The sequence below is a fragment of the Peromyscus maniculatus genome, chromosome 10 (assembly GCF_049852395.1).
Source record: "Peromyscus maniculatus bairdii isolate BWxNUB_F1_BW_parent chromosome 10, HU_Pman_BW_mat_3.1, whole genome shotgun sequence".
Taxonomy (NCBI): domain Eukaryota; kingdom Metazoa; phylum Chordata; class Mammalia; order Rodentia; family Cricetidae; genus Peromyscus; species Peromyscus maniculatus.
Genome location: NC_134861.1, coordinates 42,336,414 through 42,358,715, shown reverse-complemented (window position 1 = coordinate 42,358,715; position 22,302 = coordinate 42,336,414). Strand labels below are relative to the sequence as shown.

At 38.8% G+C, this 22,302-nt stretch overlaps 2 protein-coding genes across 2 annotated transcripts in view; one reads left to right on the top strand and one right to left on the bottom strand.

Annotated features, from left to right (window-relative positions):
• Positions 1-6,478, bottom strand: part of Ncapg (non-SMC condensin I complex subunit G) — a 32,056-nt gene extending 25,578 nt beyond the window's left edge. Inside the window, exons 1-7 of the mRNA XM_006981640.4 lie at positions 6,123-6,478; positions 5,122-5,319; positions 4,540-4,768; positions 2,919-3,064; positions 2,359-2,443; positions 1,300-1,492; positions 536-685 (exon numbers count right to left, since the gene is read on the bottom strand). Of these exons, the coding sequence (XP_006981702.1) occupies positions 536-685; positions 1,300-1,492; positions 2,359-2,443; positions 2,919-3,064; positions 4,540-4,768; positions 5,122-5,319; positions 6,123-6,233 (1,112 nt within the window). The 5' untranslated portion in view covers positions 6,234-6,478. The remainder of the gene's footprint in view (positions 1-535; positions 686-1,299; positions 1,493-2,358; positions 2,444-2,918; positions 3,065-4,539; positions 4,769-5,121; positions 5,320-6,122) is intronic.
• Positions 6,454-13,891, top strand: Dcaf16 (DDB1 and CUL4 associated factor 16). The gene is given in 8 exon segments (XM_042285979.2): positions 6,454-6,635; positions 8,745-8,801; positions 10,179-10,258; positions 11,547-12,381; positions 12,383-12,486; positions 12,489-12,704; positions 12,707-12,872; positions 12,874-13,891. Coding segments are annotated over 5 exon segments (597 nt in total). The 5' UTR covers positions 6,454-6,635; positions 8,745-8,801; positions 10,179-10,258; positions 11,547-12,325; the 3' UTR covers positions 12,929-13,891.
• Positions 13,892-22,302: the final 8,411 nt, after the last annotated feature.

Genomic DNA, 22,302 nt, shown 5'->3' with positions numbered 1-22,302 from the left:
CTAGCTGGGGTCAATTTGACATAACATTAGCCAGGACATACATTAAAACAGATAATTTAGGAAAATAAAACTTTAAAGTTACATAAATTGTTTTATTTTTAGTATGTTATTAATCAAAACAGACTAAAACTGGCCATACATCTCCCCACTACGATTCTGAAACTCGTCTATGCACCAAATCTAATTATCATATCTGTTTTTGTACAGCTTTTAAAGAATAATCTTTAAATTTTTATCATATATAAGTATTAGATAAAATTCAAGAAAAAGTCAGTAAAGTTTATCAGGGAAAGTCATGCTAACCAACTGCTAATGTGAGTCACTGTGACAAGGATAGTAAGGCTCTGACTCTGTACACAGTCAGTACACTAACCACACAACAGATTCTTCAGAAACACTCATGAACACACCAATTTATACCTACTTGGACACAATAGTTTTTAACTTTTTTCCAACAATCACTTTAAATAAGGGGGCTATGAGACTGGCACATGAGCAACATAAGTACAGTTCAAACCAAAAGAAAAAAATTTACCTCAGTAAATACTCTGCATATACTACAGGCTCTGGCAAAATCTGCTCTAAAAACTCTTCACCTTCATCTCCTTTCGATTTCAAATATTCACAAAGGGTACGCCAGTATAAAGCAAGTTCAGGAGTTAATGTTTCCACTGGAATCAACTTCCTTCATTTAGAAGAGAATAAGAGAGCATTATCTTTACATTCAGTTGAAAAGCTGAACAAGAATGGAAATAAGATGTAGGTTTCTTTCAATTATTAAGTCTTTTAATTACTAAGTCATTAACTGACCCACCCAATAAGTTATGAAAAGAAAAAATACTTAAACTAAGGAAAGGCAAAATGAGCTAACATGGGAAGAATGTATATTTGGGGATGTTTTCACAGTAAGTGTAATGTAAAAATAAAACTACAAAATGAAAGGCCACAAATGAAGTAATATCTGAGAAAAAGTAATGAGTTCTGCTGGGCAGTGACCTCAGCACTCAGGAGGCAGAGCAGGTGGATCTCTGTGAGGTCAAGGCCAGCCTGGTCTACAGAGCGAGATCCAGGACAGGCACCAAAACTACACAGAGAAACCCTGTCTGGAAAAACCAAAAAAAAAAAAAAAAAGTAATGAGTTCATGTACCAGAGGAAAAAAAAAGATATTCATTAAAGAAATGAAGGACAGATAAAAGGTACTGATGGAATTTGAAAGTACAGGGAAGGAAAACTAATTTTAATTGTGGAAGTTCAATTTAAATATCCTACACAATTTAAATAATGAAGTTATTATATACCTGCCATCATCATTTTTACAGATGCCAACCAGCTCACTGAGAGGAGTCATGGAGAATAAGGAATTGAGAACAGAGACTGCCACATCAGAAGAATTTTCCACATCTAAGCGATGAAGCAGCTCCAAGATATTGCCTTCGGTGAAGCGCAGCCAGCCTTGAAGGAGATGCTTCTGCACTGCTTGCTTCACAGCATCTGGGGAGTCATGAAAAACAGGTCGACAATGGACACTGCAGACTTTCCTCTAGTCGCCCCATTTTAATTCACTTTTACTGAGTCAATGTTAACATTGATAGTTAATACAAGTAGAGAGTATAGGTAGAACAAAGCATGCTAATGAAAAAGATGCAGTGTTACTAATCATGAAAATGCTTATTCAAAATACAAATGCAAGTTCAGCAGTAAAAACTTAACTCCTATATAGCCCAATGAAAAAATTCTGTATTGTCTCCTCACCGAACATCAAGTGCTGCAAGCCACAAGAATATATTACAGAGATTCAGCTGTATATAATAAAGCTATACCTAGAAAGGTCAAGGAATCTTTTCTAGAGGGAAGCCATTTATCAGGGAATATTTGGTGTTATTCAGCTTTTAATATATCAGCTGTCTTCTGCTATGAATTTCTTGTGTACTCATATACTATTAGGCCATATGGGAAACAGTATAAGCTTCTCAGACTTACCACTGATCTACTAGGTAACACCCCTACAGAGCCCAGGGGAAAGTGGACTGTAGGTGCATAGCTTTGTTTTTTGTGTAAATGAAGCTCAGACCATCTCTTTCCTTCAGACCTAGTGGCATGCCAGAGCTACTGACTCAAGACAAAAGAGTTATTTGCATAACCAGGTACAGTAAAGACTGAAGCAGAATTCCTGGTGTGGCTGGAGAGAAGAGAACAAGACAGAATTTCTATAGATGGTAAGGCAGACTGGCTAAGGCAGAGGAGTAAGAAGCAAGGAAAAGTTTTGCAGACTGTAGGTAAATCTGAATCAGTTTTATGGAAAAGATAACTTCAAGTCTGACTTCAAAATCCAGTGTTTACAAAGATGTGTATCTTACCTGACCTGTCATTAAGACCTTGTTGAAGAAGCAGTACTCTCTGAGCAATGGACATAGCTCTCATATGAACTTTTTCAGCTAACACCTTAAAAAGGTAAAAGATAGCCATTAGTCTCAATAGACTTTAGAGATGTCTTACTTATGAATACTACAATCTTCAGTAAATTAACCCAAATGGTTTGTCTGTTAATATTTTTTTTAAAAGAAATCATTTTTTTTAAGATTTATTTATTTATTATGTATACAGTGTTCTGCATGCATGTGTCTTTGCAGGCCAGAAGAGGGCGCCAGATCTCATTACGGGTGGTTGTGAGCCACCATGTGGTTGCTGGGAATTGAACTCAGGACCTCCGGAAGAGCAGTCAGTGCTCTTAACCACTGAGCCATCTCTCCAGCCCGTCTGTTAATATTTTTAAATGAATAATATTCTACCTAAATTACCTATATTCTTCAAAAGTCCTAACTGGAAAAAAAATCATTGTTACCAAGATTTTTCCAAAAATACCATAAATTGGCTCATCTTTCAAAACCGTGCCTTCTGAAGATAGTGACTTATTTACCTGATAAGCCAGCTTTCTGACAGCCTCCTTTACATCCTTTGTGCGTCCTACAATTTTTGGCAAAGTCTTTGCTGATGGTGCAATACAGGATAACACTGCACGTCTAACTTCTGGATTTGAATCATTTTCGATCAAAGTAGCATATGCTAGAAATAAAGCAATATGTTTTAATATTAAAATTGTTCTTTAAGTCATAGAAGTGTCCACATTTTGATTTCACAATTTATATAAGAGATACCATGCACTATTCTTATATATTCACTTTTAGCAAAAAAAAAACAAAACAAAAAAACAAAAAAATTTTTAACAACTTTCCTTCTGAGAATGAAATTAAAAATTAATAAATATACTGTGACTGGAGATTAAAAATGAAAGCAACCTTAAAAGTCAGGAGACAATTAGTAGGCAATTTATTTTAAGTTGATATGGTTTTCTACAAGGACCTATTATTTTGATTTATTTTAAACTTTATTATAAAAATGTTACCGCCCAAAAAAAAATCACACCCTGAAATTAACCAAACCCAAAGACTATGACTATACAACTCAATTTCTATACAAGAGTATGCCAGATATATTGGCAGTAGTCTCATACATGTTCAGTGGAACTCTGACTGCACCAGAAGTCACACTGAGTGACTAAACTCTACAATCCATTTGTCCAAGTACAATTTATGGTGTTTAACATCACAAAAATCACCTAACAGGAACATTTCTCAAATTGTATCACCATCCTTAAGCAACTCATGATGATCATCTGCTAAATTTATTAAGATGGGTAACGATAACATATACTAGATAGGGCATCAAATTTTAAAATGTGCTTAAAGTAAAGAAGATGTGGGTCAATGCATAGCTTTATGCCCCATTGCTGAGAATATTAATAAATAGCTTTTTAGAATACTTTACCTACTCTAATAAAGTGGAAGCTATAAGTCTATCTCTAAGTATAACTCTACAAAACTCTTTAATCTATGCACCAAAACCATGAATTAAAAAAAATACTAACACGGGGGTTTTTGTTTGGTTGGTCAGTTTGGTTTTTCAAGACTACTACCAGTATATCTGGCATACTCTTGTATAGGCAACTTTTTTTGCAAACTAGAGTGGCCATTAACATGAAGAATATACACCATAAAACAAAACATTAGAATAGAGCAGAAATAAAAATATACCCTCCTAAACGAATGCTAAAGTTACTAATAATTCTGAAGGGAAAAAACAAAGACACAAAAAAGTAGTATAATGTGCAAAAAAAAAAATGGCAAACAAAATTTAACACTGAAACAAACGTGTGATAGTTTAAAGTTTAGTTTTTTAGGTAAATAAGGCAATTAACCCAAAATTCACTGTAATTTATTACTATCTCTGAAAGAAGGGGATACAACTGGAGTAAGAGCAAGGCAGAGTTCAAAGTTCTGATAATATTCTCTTCTTTTAAATTGTTGGATTGAGACTACCATAACACAGAGAGACATACATAATTAATAAGTAAAAGTTCAATGCTGGGTTAGGGAAATGAATCTATTGGTACAGGACTTGCTGCACAAGCATTTCAATCCAAAAATTGAAAAATTAACAAAGTCAACATACTGAAATAAGATGTAGGAGACCATACATACCATCAACTACTGGGCAGTCATCATCCTTGGGATCTTGGAGTCGAGAAAGAGCCAAAACCGCTTGTATTCTTACATTTGGAATCTTATCTTTCAATCTAATAAGCATGGCTTCATTAATTTTATCAAACAAGTCATCATCAATTTGGGCATTTTCTGGCATACTCCCCAGAAGTTTATTAATGAGCTGGCATACTCTAAATCTGACTGCACTGCTGTTTGCTTCATGAGACTATACAAAAACAAACAAAAAATTATTCCTAGTCACATTCCATTCTTAAATAGTCAATATAATCTCACCTGGTCCAAAAAAATACTTGCTATATAAAAAATAAGCATATTCTTCTCTGTAGGAATATTTCACTTCAAGGCAGAAAACATTTACAACAAGCATGAGAATTTAAACAGGCAGTTCAAAAATCCAATGCTGGAGTTACCCTTTTATCTTAATGACAGTTAAGATTTCCTATAAAAGACTTGTTTGCATACATTTTCTCTATCACTGATATTTCACTGTCGAAAATGACACACATCATGGTGAAATTCTCTTCATTACTTCCCCCAAAGTACTAGTTTTCACAGTACCTTTAAAAGAAAAGTAAACAAATAATTTAAAATGCCACCATCTTCCTCTTCCTCTTCCTGATCAGTCTGGTGAAATGAAGTAACAAACTTGGCTGCGAAGTCTATGACCCTCTCCACAGCAGGTTCCCGTTTATATACCACCAGAGCGTATTTAAGGTAGTGGACAAACTGGTCCTGAAAAGCTGTTTTATCATCCATCTGAAAGACACAAGGAACGCCTCCATAAGCTACACTACTAAAAATTCTTTATTCCCAACACTGCCCTAACACTTCTGAAAGCACCTCTGAGAAAGTACGAAGCATAGATTCGGACAATGAAAAATTCTCTATTTCTTCTTTCAAACCCTCGATGTTTTTCTTACCATGCTTAATGCAAAGCAAGCTTAACTTCGGCAAGCATAACTCAAAAATCAACACTGGTTTTGTATTTATTTTATTCAGGCCTTCCCAATAAACAACAATTTCCTTTTGGCATAACTTCCAAAACCTATCCCATATCCTTAATCACGTTTACATTTACTTAACTTCTCTCGAACTTCAAAACAATTTATCCTCCTCAATTTCGCTGTCCTTGAATTCCCCACGGCTCCACTAGATGCACCATTAACGTAAATAGGAAAGGCTAGGTCCTAATGATTTTGATATTTGGTGACATGAATTTGATTGAAGCTTAGGAGTTGGCTGAAATAACTTGGTCGGATATAATGAACTAGAGACCCCAAAGGAAAGAAAGGCGTATGAGAGTCACTTCGCATCCTAACACTGGGCTCCCGAGTCACCGCCAAACTAAAGATAACGGATCACTCCTCCGGGGGGCCCGGGGAGGGGGGTGGAGAACACTGAAGGAGACTCGGGGCGGACGTCGTCCGGAGTCGCGATCACTGACAGAGGCCAGGAGACCTCGGGCAAGCCTCAGAGCACCTGACCCTCGGGTCACTCCGACCTTGCCCGGAAGCGGTCGCCAGCGAGGGGAGCGCCGGCGCCGAGGCCAGGCCGCTTACCGCGCCGTACGTGCGGCTCAGAGCCACCACCAGCTTCGCCTGGTTCTGGTGTGGCTGCTGCGCCAGCCGGAAAGCCTCCTTCACAGAAAGCCGCTTCTTCGCCGCCGCCATGGCGCCGCCACGAGAGCTGCCCGGGTGGCTACAGTTCGCAAGCTGCCCGGACTCAGTTTCCCCCGGCTTCCCGCAGACCGGCCCGCCAGCACCCGGGGCGTGGTTACCGCCGGAGTTTTCAAATAACTCTCGCGGGAGGACGCGACCCCGCGGGATTTTCGCGGGAGGCGGGACCCGGAAGCCGGGAGAGGCCAAACTATTCCCGCCCCCGTCTGAACTCCCGCTGCTGGTACGCAAGCGCCGGGGGTGTGGCCTGCTGGTTTTCCAGTAGGAAGAGGCGTTTCTCTGACCATTCGCCGTGGGCGTGGCCGGAAGTGACCTCCTCCAGGAGCGGGTCTGTGGCTGGCGTTCAACTTTCTGGTCGGAGTCGGTGGCTCCTGGTGTGCCTCTGCTGCGTGTGAGGTGAGAAGGCGGAGAAGACCCGCCGCGAAGAGAGCAAAGCCTGCTGAGAACATGCTCTCCGATCCTGCTGCCTGACGGGGGAGTCCGAGCGAAGGAGACATTTGAGAGAGTCACGGAGGGGGCCCGTTCGGGGGTCGGGAAAGTCAGGGGGTTCTGGGGGCCATCTGGGTGAGGGATCCTGCAGTCCTTCGGACTCTGGGCGTCGGTCGGGCATTCTGGGGACCTGGGAAGAGAATGGCAGGGTAAATTTAGGCTGCAGCCGCTGGGGATGCTCCAACTCCCCGGGTCTGCCTTACAGACTGCATAACAACTCTTCTAAACTGAGGAGAACGCAGACTCTGCAAAAGGACTTTGGGGTCCTGGTAAGACCACGCACTGGAGATGTAAAATGATTTCAAAACGTATACCTCAGTTTGGGCTTAGGACACGCCTCTCCAAAATGTGAAACTCACTTGGCATATTGCCTGGTAATTTTGCAAAATTGCAGCCCCCTCTCCTGTCTATAATGTAACTCAACTCTACATTGGTGAAGTGTATCAGGAAGAGGGCTGCCCCCGACTAACTTCTCACTGGGAGACTTCATCTGTTTCTTCACCAGACTTTTATAACCCAACCCTTGAGTAATTTGTGTCACACATTGTAGCTGTGTATAGAGTTCATGCCTCGGTCATCTGGTCTCTCTTCGTTTATTGGCATTCCTGTGTCTGTTGTTTTCCTTGTGATTAGTTGTATATCAGCTTGATTCATAATTCAAAGAACTTTCCCTGCTCTTCAGCATCCTCTGCGAAGACATAAGAATGGTCCGTCTTGGCAGAGAACTAGAACATTCCAAATCCACATGGATGCCTTTTGAGTTACTACCTTCCCTTATCAGAAGAATGTACTTTTTCATTTTTACCACCCAGATTTTTACATGTATCCACATGAGGAAGTGCATGAATGAATGAATGAATGAATGAATGAATGTATCCACCGTGTTTCGTGTTTTAACCATCCAGAGTATAAATACTCATAAATGCAACTGGCTTTTTTTGTCCATACTATTTCCTAGCTTTATCCATATATACTAATACTTAAAAAATGTATTGACTCCTCGAATGTGACAAACACCATTCTAAGCACTTTTTCATTTAATCCTTTATTTCTATCTCCTTTTAAGATGAGTAGATTGAGACAGACAGGGTGCCATGAGATGCCATCCTAGGAATGTGCTGTAATTATTCTGTTTCATTCCTAGTTTCTAAAAATTTGTAGGTACACAATTTGCTGGTTAAAGTGAATATGGTGGTGTTAAGTGTCTGTACTTTGAAATCAACAACATGTCCAACTGGAGAAAGTTACTCCAGGTTAATCACTGGGAGCAGAACCAAGCTGAGAATGTGCATTCTGAGAACGATAGACAGGGAAAGAACGCCTAGAAAAATCAAATATACAAAATCACTAGCCATTATCATCAGTATACATTATTAAAAAGATAACTTATATTCTTTTTTTTTTTTCTTATCTTTACAAAGACTGCATCTCTTGGCAGAGAACTAGAACATTCCAGTTATTGTGTTCTAGTGCCACTTCAAATGCTTAGGTTCATGTGGCTGGTGAGCATGCAAAACTGTGTTTACTATGGGGATCACTACAGAAGCTGTGGAGATGTGTCAATGGGTAAAGTACTTGCTGGACAAGCATGAGGAACTGAATTCACATGCCCAGGACCCAAATAAAAATCAGATGTTGTGCCCATCTTTAACCCCAGCACTTGAGGGTGGGAGAGACAGTGGATTCCAGGGGTTCACTGCCCAGCCAGTCTGCCAAAATAAGCTCAAGATTCACTGAGAGCCTGTCTCAAAAAAATAAGATTTAATCAGTGAAATCACCCACTGTCAGTCTCTGGCCTAAACATGCATCTACCACACACAAAATAAATAAAATGTTAATAAATGATAATAAAAATGACAACCTGTGTGTGTGTGATTTGTTCTTAATGTAAAATAAACTGATAAACTAAGACTTAGAACATACCAATTTTTTGTGGCCTTTAAGTGTCTCTATGTTTTAGATCTTGCTGCCTTTATTGCTTTGTTGATAAGAATGTCTTATGATGTTTCTTTACAGTATTTTTAATCTGGCCATTTCACCATCCGTGAAATACAGGGAGTCTGGCCACTAGAGGTCAGTATGACTGTTTTGATTAGCGTTATGGGGTTGAGTAATGAATGTTACATGGGTTTCGTATGTTTTCAGCATTATACTCTGAGAACTTTTCCAGTATGCTATATTAAATTCAAACAGCATAGTCTCATTATTGTAATGCTTACATAGGTCTTGTCTCTTTTATTCTGTGAGGAAAGGACAAATATGTATAGGAATAAATGTCATGTCTTTTACAAACTTTAGATAATAACAAAAATCAAATAATATGTGTTGTAAGGTTATTGAATTCTGAATTTTAGATCAGTAATTTTTGAAAACTAAGTTACAAGTGAAAATGTTTAGGATAGATGAGGTTAATTTGTTTTGATATAGAAATATATACATGGACTGTAAAAGAATAGCAATGACGGTGGTGACGGACACCGTTAACTCCAGCACTTAGGAGGCAGAGGCAGGTGGATCTCTGTGAGTTTGAGGTCAGCCTGGTCTACAGAGTGACTGGCAGGACAGCCAGGACTGTTACACAGAGAAACCCTGTCTCAAAAAAAAAAAAAAAAAAAATAGCAATGGGATCGTTGCTGTATGTACAGAATTTATGTCTTCTAATAACCTCTTTTGTTGCTTATTCAAAAATGAAGGTTGAGTTAGCCTTTTGAAGAGTACTTTGAGAAATCTTACAGATGCAGTCTATTTGAAATGAAAACAACAATATAAATATATTGTTGAAAAATATAAAAGGACAAGACAATTAAAAGCCAGTCCCTCCTATCTCAATAAAATACAGATTTAAGGTATATCACAAAGTATTCTTTTCAGAATGATGTAGATAATGTAAACTAGGTTGGAGAGCACATTTATGTCTAGGACTTAAAGATGAAGTCATAAGCATTTTGCCTTGCTTTGCTGTGGTGGCAAGTGTTCCCTTTACTCTTCTGGTCACAGAAAGTTGGTGTCTTCATAATACTTGTTTATTCTGTCTCAGAGCATGGAATGTCTAACCTATGTCTTTTCAGATACATGTTACTCATTGGCTCCTCTGTCCTTTACATGTTTGGGTTTTGGTTTCCTAGTGTGAACTTAGTATCATTTATTTAAAATGTTGACTAAGATTTCCAGTAGTATGCCAAACTGTTAATCATCAAGATTTTGGTCAGCCTTACTAATTGCAAAGAAGTTACTCTTCTTTCTTAGATAACCCTTACTTGATAATAACATTGTTTTGCTTCTGTTAAGTAGTGTCTAGAAGTTTGTAGGTAAAATGAACTTACCTTTATTTGATTTTCCTCGAAATTTACATTTAATGTGCTTTCCTTATAGAAGGAGCTAATGAATGTTATACTTCCCTGACACCCTAACATCCTATACAAAATTGATCAGATGATTACTACTTCATAGGTCACTACAAGAATCTTGACACCTAACAACTCTACTACCAGTATAGGCCCCTTAAAACATCCCAACAAACACATCTAAAGGTAAAAAGATAAATTCTTTATTTAGAGTTTGGGGCAGGCATAAGAGATGTGCTCTTACGCAAATAATTTTGGGGGTGAAAACAAATTGGTTCAGTTGTATATTAACTTTGTTGTACCCAGGGTGCCTGGGGTCTAGCTACGTACGGCATGGGATATTTGAGGGGAAAAAAATCTATGTACACTATGTTCTTATATCTGTTAACTTTATTCCTCTAAGTCAAAATTCTATCAATACAGCTATAGCTCCACCAGGCATTCAAGGCAGGAATAACTCTAGACATAACAAGCTCTTTATCTGTCTACTTCATTTCTCTGGGATGAAATCCTGTTCCCATAGCTTCAGTTCCATCTAGTTCCCTAGCTCATAGTCTTGCTAATGACTAAACTCTTATGCTTCCAGCCTCATCTTCATCCTCTGTATCCTCTTTCTCTATCTCTGCTACTCTATACTCCTGGCACTCAGAAAACTCTACCCAAGATCTGCTTACCCTCTAAGGACTTGTCTTCCTCTTTTCTCTCTGTTCTATTTCTACAGAAAAAAAAAAAAAATGCCTGCCCTTTCTTTCCCTGAGCAATGGTTCTCTGCCTCCTCAGGAATGTTATTCTACCTCTCACCTTGATATGTAAAAACCTCTTTTGTTCTCAGTCAGTTGCTCTGGCTAGCACCAAGGCCTTGAGAAACAAAGCTATGCATCTCCTGCCAGCTTGTCTTGGCTTACTTGACCTTATCCAGGTAATGGCTCCACAGGGAAGTTACATAGAAGTTCAGCAGGTCTGAAAATATTTGGCCACACAAGAATTTCATAGTAGAAGACAGGTGAAATATTAAAGGCTGGATAGCACCAAATATTCATAATAAATGGCTTGCCTTTTGACAAATCCTTGGCCGGTCAAAGTTTACCTCTAATACACAGCTGAATCTCTATAATATATTCTTGCAGCCCACAAGAATTAACAAAGGAATAAAATGGCCCAAACTCTTGGCCAGTTTTGTGGCTGTAAGAGCTATTCACAACTGCAAAATTGTCCTTAGTCTGTAAGATAGAAATGGAGCCCTTTGATCCCAGCACTTCAGAGGCAGAGGCAGGTACATCTCTGAGTACATAGTGAGTTCTAGGTCTGTCAGGACAACATAGGGAGACTATGTCTAGGGAAAAAAAAAAAGAAAGAAATGAGAAAATCTATAAGCCTTGCTCAGCATCCATTTTCTTGAAAGCCCTAAATTAACAGTAATAGTAATGTTTCTTAGTACATTTAGCCCTTAATATATCTCTAGTCTTGTTCACAGGTTGAAAGTTGAGGCTACTGTTCAAGATGGTCCAATAACTGAGACACCATTTCAAAGGGCATTGAATTACCTATAGAAAACATCAGATCTTTGAACAACGGATGAATTGACAGTTTACCAGATCATAACTACTGCACAGTATCTCCACTGGCAGACAACTAATGATCTTTAATTACCAAGTAGATATATTGTCATGCCAACAAAACCAAGTACACAAAGTGTTTCTCCGTTGTATCACTACCAGTTGAGACCACTGAGAATCAGTTTGCCTAGATGAGAACTCTTATCTTCTTGAGCCAGGTGTGAAGAAAGTTCACTGGTAAGTGACTAACACTTTTCCACATTGAACTGGTCCTGAGGACTAACATATCTTCCTTGTGAGTGAATAGTGCACAGCATAATCTTCAAGGACTGCACAGTGTGGGCCTGAAGCATACCTTATATATACAATGGACAGAGAGACAAATTAAAATTCATGAAAAGATTTTTTTATTTCTATTTACCAGTGTTGAAGGTCTATGTTCTTCTGCCTTAAATTGTCACCTTTTTCTGGTTCTGTTCTATTTTGTTCTAAAAAACAATGGTTTTCAACCTTCCTAATGCTGAGACCCTTTAATACAGTTCCTCATTTTGTGGTGACACCCCCTCACCATAAACTGATTTTCATTGCTACTTCATAACTGTAAATTTGCTATTGTTATAAATCATAATGTAAATATTTTGGGAGATAGGGGTTTCCCAAAGGGGTTGCTAGCCACAGGTTGAGAACCACTATTCTAATGGGTCCCAGAATTTCATCTCCTGATCACTTAACAGAGTCAGAAAGTGAAGAAGAAAGAATGATGGGATTTCTCTGAAGAAGAAGGCCCCATGATGCCCAACCTAACACCTCTTGAGAGTCTTTCCTGCCAGGTTAAAGACCTTTTAAAATATTCTAAAACTTGAAACTTTTAGATCTCAACTCTTGGTTGTGTCATGCTGAACTCTTAAAACAAAACAATCCAGTCCACAAACCTCAAAGGACAGGTCTAAGACTCTCCCATTGTGTCCCCAAACTAGAACCAGTTCCTGAATGGCCCCCTCTAGCCTCTTGTGGGGTCCTACCTTTTCAAAAGCCCCTTAAAAATCCCAGCCAGCTCTCTAGACATCATGCTGCTCTACAGGAACATTACAGTTTGCCAACGAACAGCTAATGCGAACATTGAGTAGAGCCATGTCCAAACGTGGACATGTAAATCATTTCTCTGACTCTGACATTTCTTCTTGTCGCTGTGACTGCCTGACAAAGGCAGTTAAAGAAACAGCCTGCACTGAATTTTTTCACACTATTTCCTACTACTGATCTCCAGAAGGCAGTTAACAAACTCCTGACTGCTTCATGATAACAGTAAGCATTTCCTTTGATACTAGTGTTGCTTATTTAGGAAAGGGTACAGGGAGCAGGAGACTTAGCTCATAGGTTAAGGGTGCTTGTTATTGCAGAGGTTCAGGTTCAATTCCCAGCAGCCACAATGTGGCTTAAAACTATAACTCCAGTCCAGAGGATCCAACACTCTTCTGACTAACCTGGGTACCAGGAATGCATGTGGTACATATACGTACATGCAGACAGAACACTCAATATGTAAATAAAGCCAAAAATTTAAGAGCTACAAAATAAATCACAAACCCTATATTTGGAAAACTGATGCCTTCTCAACCAATTAATATTTCCTAACAAGCTAAAATATTACCTACTACTTAATGACTCAAAGGTCTTGTCACCCAACTAAAGAAAATGTAATGTTTGAGCATGCCCTCTAAGAAATTATTTTAGGGAGGAAATTCAATTAACTGAAATAATTATACAAAGAATTGATATATTCATATGACACCTTTTAAGGGTTCTTGTTTGTTGTATTTAGTGGGGAGGTGGAAAATATGATTTCAAACCTAGCCTACCCTACTCCACGCCTAGTAAAGCTATCTTCATTTATTTCATGAACACTGAATCATGGCCTCCACCAGACTCTCTGGCTAATTTGGCCTATAAGATCATACCCTAGATTTAAACAGACTTCTGTAAGGAATGTGTTTCTTAAATCTTGGTATCAAGACTTTTTTCAAGAGCAAATAAACATATTCAAATTATGGAAAGAATCAACTTTCACCAGAAGCAGTGTTTTCAGTATTAATTGTAAAAGGGTTAAAATATTTTACCTGTATTAATTTCCTGGAACAGAAGTTTATGTTTGCATACATTGTAAACATTTCAGAAATCCTCTAATTTTAAAGAAACTTCCTATGAAACTATCCTGATCTGCAATTAAGAGTTTTATTAGCAGTAGAGTTTTTTTTTTTTTTTTTTTTTTTTTGTTTTTTCAAGACAAGGTTTCTCTGTGTAAAAACCCTAGCTATCCTGAAGCTAGCTCTGTAGACCAGGCTGGCCTTGAACTCACAGAGGTCTACCTGCCTCTGCCTCCTGAGTGCTGGGATTAAAGGCATGTGCCTTCACTGCCCAGCTCAGTATGGTTTTCTAAGTAGGTAAGTTTTCTTTTTTTTTTTTTTTTTTTTTTTGGCTGAATAAGAATGGTATATGTCCTTGTAAATGTTTCCTGCTATGTTTGTTTGAGTCAAAACAAGTATCATCATAAAGAAAATGGATAGGACTGTTAAATCTTTTTACATACACTAAAATAGTAAAATGTATGTGTGATCCTAGATAGCTGAGCACCTAAATGGAATCAGAAAGCAGGTTATTAATAATATTTATCTTCATTTTAGTTTTGCTTTTTTATATTATCCATAATTGAGTGCAAAAGTAGTAAAAATTGAAACTAATAATTCTGTAAAATTTAGCAGATTTTAAGAGAGTAAAGTGCTAAACCAGATTTGTCTTGTCTTAAGGATAAAGTAGTATATTTTAAGTAGAGAAGAAAAGAAACTCTTGAAGAAAAGGTCTCATTCCATCAGGACCCAAATTTGAAAGCACATTTGTTTCTGAATTTTAATCCAAAGTGTACAAAATGAAAGCCTTAAGCTGTTGCTTATTCTTATATGCCAGAGGCTTGGGTATTGGAATGAATTTACCACTCTCACATTTCCCATGTGTGGGCTTCTGGTTAAATGTATTCACTACAAGTAGGATCAAGGAAAATTATACCATATTTAAAGAATATATATATATATATATATGAATATAGTTCTCAAAATAAAATAACAGGGTTTCTTAACTAGGTGACATTAATAAAAAATTTCAAAATGTTTTTCTTAATGATAATAAGTGGTATTTTGTTGAAGCATTCCAGATACCTTGAGTCATAGACATCCATGATCATGTCATAATCTCATCTGTTTCCTAAAAAAAGGAAAAAGCCATGCTCTGGAGGAAGCCTTGATAGGTTCACAGGAGAGAGAAGCCTGGGTGAGAAATAATAAAGATAACAGGGAAATTTGGGATCAGGAGGTCTTGCACAAGCTAATGGCTCACGCCAGCAAGTTTATTGAGAAATTCAGCACCTTGTATACTGTATGCAAGGGGAGAAGTGGGACACAATCAGCAGGAAGCTAATCAAGCAAAATCACATAAAGAGAACACAGGATCTCTCAAGCCCATCACAGACCAAGAACCTAGTGGCCTTGGGATTGACAACTCCAGTCTCTACAGGAAGAAAAGTCAGTTTCCCAGGAACTGAAACCTTAATTCCTTAGAGACCCTGGACCTGGCATCAGACCAGACCCTGCCAAGTCTGCTCCTGGCAAGGACATAGAAACAGTGTTCCCTTTGTTCTTTTGTTGGGTATTCTGAGAGCCTTGGATTGGCCTGGCTCTCAACAGGTAGGTCCAATCCAGGGGAATTTGGTACTGTGACTCCTATCATGTACCTACTTAAAAATTTCCCTGTAATAAAAATAATGTTTCAGTATTAGAGGAGATTTGGAGCAATTAAGACCTTAGAAATGACTTGTGTTGTCTGCATACTGATGCATATATACTAAGATGACATTCCGCTTTTGACCTCAGTGTTAGCACAGTGCCTTCTCTTAGAAGTTGAGTTGTCTATTCAGTAATAAATAGGAGTGCCTACTCTAATTCACACATTGGGAATGCAAAATGATTGTGACACATAAGAGCCAAATTTCCTTCTTTGAACACAACTTTACTTTGTTGATCACATTTGCTTAATGTTTGTTCCCTTAAATATGTCAGGTTGCCAAATTAGCAAATAAAAATGAGGCATCTAGCACAGAATTTTTTTTAACTTATTAAAGGAAGGAATGAGGGGGAAAATATATAGGACACCCAAATAAATTTGAATGCCATAGAAATGATGACATAATGGACATATACTAAAAAACAGTTATCTGAAAATCAGATTTCACTGGCTTTATGTTATCTGGCAGCCCTGTGAATATGCTGTTGGCACTGTGTTTGGTTTGATGTCATATAAACACTTGGCTAATAGGAAGGGAAGTTCGTGCATAGTTGCCCCAAAGTTAGAATTGTTGAAGGGTTAAAGAGTGGGCCCAGTTGAGCAGAACAGAGACTTTATTCGAGACACATGATACTGAGCCAAAATTACAACCCTCATTAACAATTGCATCATTTCCAATTCTCACAATGCTGCTGTTTTGTACATAGAAGTAGTTGGGTTGTACATAGTTGTACATAGAAGTAGTTGGCTTTTCTTGTTCCTTATTTGTGGGCTTTTAAAGTGCGTATGTTCTTCGTGGAGGAAAAGGTTGCTGTATTGCTCTTTTACCTATTAAAAAGCAACAGTGTTCTGGCAGCTGAGCTCATTCATTTGGTTTCCACAGCAGAAAAGGTCTGTAAGGGGCTAGAGAGATGGCCCCATGGCAAGGGTACTCTAGCAGAGGACCTGTGTTCAGTTCTCCATCTCAAGTGAAATTCATTGGGTGGGGCCAACATTAATAGTAGCCTTCAATGAGTAAAGGAATTTGGGTTCTTGATGTAGTTATTGTTCCCTTATTTATGTTACCAGAGCTCTTTTATTCTGTCAAACCATTAGTTTATTAAAGGTACAATCATGAAAGTCAAACTACAAGGTCATATTGGTAGAAGATTGTCGTCTCCAAGGAATCCAGTGTCCTTTTGTGCACATACACAAGCACAATTTAAAAATAACAAAAATAAATGTGTATAAAAGGAAAAGGTCTACAAATTTAGAAGGCAAGTGCTGCTTTTCAGACTATTCAAAGGCTCAAGGGAGAAGTACCTTTGAAGTGGAGGTGAGAAGCAAAATTGAAAGCAATGGAAATTTTTGAAAGTATGTTTTTGCTTATCTTTAGCTAGGCAACTAACTTCCTAGCAAAATACAGAAGGCTTATTTTGCTCAGAAACTGAATCAAACAAAACTGAGAACTGAATGACAATAACAAAGGTAGTGACATGCTATGTTGAAGAAAGACAACTGAGGATGCCAGTATTAAGAACATTAGGGTCCTGCATACATTCTCTATCTGGATGTTATGGGCTTATATACGCAGACCTGCCCAACCCATCCAGAAAAGATGAACAGTGAAAAATAACTTTGTGCTTGACTATTTGCTACAGTGAAACCCAAAGTCTCCAAACTCCACTCATTCATACACAACTTATAGTCACTTGAACTCAATATACACTGACAACTAAGAATCACCAGACATTTGAGGAAACTCTAACATGAAAACTGAACATAAAACAGCCAAAGAATATAGGATATTCTCAGAAACAAAGGAGAGTATACCAGGGTTTTTCTTTTTTCTTTTCTTATTTTTTAATATTCTGAAAAGTTGACTTTTTATTCTTGTTCCTTCTACTTTATTCTTTTACTTTCCATAGCTTGCTAACTACCTTTTTAATACAATTAAACCTTTTTGTCTCATTTTCATTTTTGAATACATAAGAATATTTATATGTACACATAAATATGTATATACCCATCTTGCATATAAACAGGTGCATCTGACTGACATTTTCCCTCTATCCTTTTTCATTTAGCAGTGTGTTCTAGTTATCACAGCAGGGTATAGAATTATTTTTTGTTCTTATCCTGCATTCCGCTGGATGTCTCTGCCACAGCTCCAGTCTTTTCTTCAGAAATAGCTGAGCTTTTTGGCTACTGCAGACCCGCAACAAACTTTTACAGCATGAGTACATGTTACTAATGTGCACCATCATTCTATGTAACACTAACAAACAAAGTCACCCCGGCAGTCAACTGGGTTGACATTGACTGTAAGACAAATTTCAATTTCAGAGACTGAAAATGTGTTTTGTTTTGTTTTGTTTTTTGAGTTACTTTCTTATTTTTATTTTAGAGACCAGAACAACCAAGGGCAGAGAGATCTTTCTTCTGGCTAAAAAGTGATATAGCTGTGGAGAAACCACAAAATTTTTGGTGTATCTCTCGTTGAGGACAGCTGTTGATTGATTGTCCTCTTGAATGCAGCCTGAACTTCCAACTGAATTCTTTTTTTTTTTTTTTTTTTTTTTTTTAGGTATATGAACATTCTCATTGGAGTATTACAGTATTTAAGTTCTAGGCATCCATGATAGACTCACTTAGTAAATATTGATAATAGTCAATCTTCTTAGGGCTAAATAAAACTCCACTGTGTATGCACACCACATTTTCTTGATTTGCCTGTTGAACAGCAGCACATAGGCTGGTGTCTTTTTTTATTTTTTTTTATCATACAGGCTTTTTTAAAAAAAAAAAACATAAAACAGGTTATAATTCAAAAGTCCAGGGTTATTTGAAACTGGAAAATATTTTCTCTGTAGAAAATAATAATAAAAATGATAACATTTCCCAGTAAGCCCTCTTAAGTCAAATAATAGCTGGAGTATACATATAAATATTGATTAGATTCTGGGATATAGAAGAAACCTAGCTTCATCTGTTCAGAGCTATGTTTTACTTAAGTTGTGTGAGTGAGTTTCCTAGTCATCTCCCCCTTCACTGTTTGATTTACAGCAGACATTTTTCAGGGTTTTTCTTTTAGGCCACCAACCAGCTCCCAAATCATGATACAGAGACTTCTTATTAGCTTTGAATGCTGGGCCTAGCTTAGGCTCATTTCTGTCTAGCTCTTTTAAATTAACCGGTTTCTTTTTATCTACCTTTTGCATTAGGGCTTTTTACTTTTCTTTCCTTCTGTATATCTTACTTTCACTGCTTTTCGTGTCTGGCTGGCTGGTGGCTGCCTGTCTTCTTGCCTCAGGCATGTCCCTCTCCCTCTCCTCTTTTCCAGCCTAGATTTCTCCTACCTATTCTCTCTTCCTGCCAGCTTCACCTATCCTTTCTCTGCCTAGCTGTTGGCTGTTCATCTCTTTATTAGACCGATCAGGTGCCTTAGGCAGGCAAGGTGAAGCAAATGCAACATATCTTTATATAATTAAGCAAATGCAGCATAAGCAAAAGCAACACACCTTTACACAGTTAAAGTAATATTCTGTAGCATAAACATATATAACACATATATCTTTGTCCAGTTAAAATAATATCCCATGCAGGAGAATATACTACATCCATGAAATGAGAACCAAAAAGAGCTATTCGAAAAATAGAACACAAATTTAGCATTCTGAATCTTTTTTTTTTCTTGAGGCAGGGTTTCTCTGTAGCTTTGGCTGTCCTGGAACTTGCTCTGTATACTAGGTTGGCCTCAAACTCATAAATCCACCTGCTTCTGCCACCCAAGTGCTGGGATTTCAGCTAGCATTGTGAATCTTAATGTAAAAAGTTACACAAATTTTAGAAGATAGAGCATGAAGGCAGGGATGTTATAAAAAAGAAAACTATTTCAGAACGAAATACTCCATCTGTATAGTGGCTTCCCAATATAATAACAGAAAGAATACTGTCTTAGGGTTTCTGTTGCTGTGATAAAACATCCTTAATGAAAAGCAAGTTGGGGAGGAAAGGGTTTATTTCATCTGAGGACTCTCAAGTCACACTCTATCACTAGGGAAGTTCAGGAAGGAATTCAAGGCAAGAACTGAACCAGAAGTTATAGAGGAACCCCATGGCTTGCTCGGCCTACTTCTATAATCCAGGACCACCTTCCAGGGATGGTACCACCCACAGTGGGCTGGGCCCTCCACCAATCATTAATCAAGAAAACACCTTATGGAGTTGCCTATGGGCCAGTCTTCTGGATGCATTATTTCTTCCGGATGCATCTTCTTCCCAGATGACTAGTTTGTGTCAAGTTGAGATAAAACTAAGCAGGACAGATATGAAATGGAAAATTCCTAAAACTGGCACATTAGTCTCTTAAAGGTCTTATAAATTGCCTAGTACAACAGATAGTTTTAATTTTTACTGTATTATTTGCCTTAGATATTTTTGAATTGCTGTGATAAAATAACATGACCAAGGCAACTTTAATAACCAAAGCACTTAATTTTGGGCTCATGGTTCCAGAGGGTTAGAGTCCATGGACATCATTGTAGGGAAACATGGTAGCAGGCAGGCAGGAATGGCACTGCAGCATTATCAGAGAGCTTACATATGATCCACAAGCAGGAGGGGGCAGGGAGAAGAGAGAGAGAGAGAGAGAGAGAGAGAGAGAGAGAGAGAGAGAGAGAGCTAACTGGAAATGGTGTGGATTTTTACACCTGCTCCAATAAGGTCACACCCACTAATCCTTCCCAAACAATTCCACCAACTGGGGATCAAGTATCCAAATATATGAGAGTATAAAGACCATTCTCATTCAAACCACCACATTATTATTTTCAGGCTGATAGACTTAAAGAAGCTACTAAATGATCTCAAAGGGGTAAGAAAAAATAAGTTACACAAAAATGGCCTTTATGGACTTGAGAACAACACTGAATTTTGAAAGGCAATGAAAGTGAAGTCTTTCATTTAGGAGGAAACATTATTCCCAACCTAGAATTCTGTGCCCAGACAAAATGTAGTCAGGCAAGAAGCTGAAGTAAATGTATCATCAAGCTTGCATGGTCTTGAATTTTTTAACTCCCATCTACTCTTCTTTAGGATACTGGTTGATGTGCTTCACGGAACAAGGGGGAGTAGTCTAAGCTGTTGGGGATCATTGAAGTTTTAGTGCACAGAAAAGAGCAATGAAGGAGACTTTCAAGATAACTGTTGTGTCAAGTAAGTAGAATGGGAGTCCAAGAAGAGATCTCTAGGAAAAACTTAAAGTGTCTGAGTGCATAGAGCAAGTAAAAAAAGTAAGATAGATGTTGGAGCATGAAGGAAAGAGATAAGCACATGGGCAACTAAGTGACAAATTAAAAATATGCAAATTATGTGTTTCAGACAAGTGTCCCTGTCATAAGAATAAATCTGAATTTCTATTTTTCCAAAAGTGTGATCTTTGTTTAATTGTCAGATTCTGGAAGTTTGTCATTAAAAATACAATAAGATATTTGTTGTCAATTTCTTTTTTTTTTTTTCTTCATTAGTTCTTTTTTTTTTTTACAATACAATTCAGTTCTACATATCAGCCACAGATTCCCTTGTTCTCCCCCCTCCCCTTCCCCCCAGCTCACCCCCCATTCCCACCTCCTCCAGGGAAAGCCTTCCCCAAGGACTTAGATCAATCTGGTAGACTCAGTCCAGGGAGGTCCAGTCCCCTCCTCCCAGGCTGAGCCAAGTGACCCTGCATAAGTCCCAGGTTTCAAACAGCCAACTCATGCAATGAGCACAGGACCTGGTCCCACTGCCTGGATGCCTCTCAAACAGATCAAGCCGATCACCTGTCTCACCCATTCAGAGGGCCTGATCCAGTTGGGGGCCCCTCAGCTATTGGTTCATAGTTCATGTGTTTCCATTCGTTTGGCTAATTGTCCCTGTGCTTTATCCAACCTTGGTTTCAACAATTCTCGCTCATATAAAACCCTCCTCTTTCTCACTAATTAGACTCCCAGTGCTCCACCAGGGGCCCAGCCGTGGATGTCTGCATCCAGATTCCTCAGTCCTTGGATGGGTTTATGGCACAACTATCAGGGTATCTGGCCATCCCATCACCAGAGTAGGTCAGTCCTGCCGTCTCTCGACCATTGCCAACAGTCTTTTGCGGGGGTATCTTTGTGGATCTCCGTGGGCCTCCCTAGCTCTCTGCTTCCTCCCCTTCTCATGTGGTCTTCATTTACCATGGTCTCCTATTCCTTGTTCTCCCTCTCTTTTCTTGATCCAGCTAGGATCTCCCACTCTCTTTCCCTCGACCGTCGCCCTTCATTGTTCCCACTCATGACCAGGCTGTTCATGTAGATCTCGTCCATTTCTCCGTGTCTTTTTTTGGGGTCCCGTTTTCCAGATAGCCTCACTGGTGATGTGAGTAGCAGTCCAGTCATCCTTGTTCCACATCTAGCATCTTCCTATGAGTGAGTACATACCATATGAGCGAGAATTGTTGAAGCCAAGGTTGGATAAAGCACAGGGACAAATAACCAAATGAATGGAAGCACAGGATCTATGAACCAAAGGCTGAGGGGCCCCCAACTGGATCAGGCCCCCTGAATGGGTGAGACAGTCATTTGGCTTGATCTGTTTGGGAGGCAGCTGTGCGTTGGTGCCGGGTCCTGGGCTCGTTGCATGAGTTGGCTGTTTGAATCCTGGGACTTATGCAGGGACACTTGGCTCGGTCTGGGAGGGGGGGAATGGACCTGCCTGGACTGAGTCTACCAGGTCAACCCCGGTCCTCGGGGGAGACCTTGATCTGGAGGAGGTGGGAATGGGGGGTGGGCTGGGGGGAGGGGGAGGGGGGCGAGAGGGGGAGAACAGGGGAATCTGTGGCTA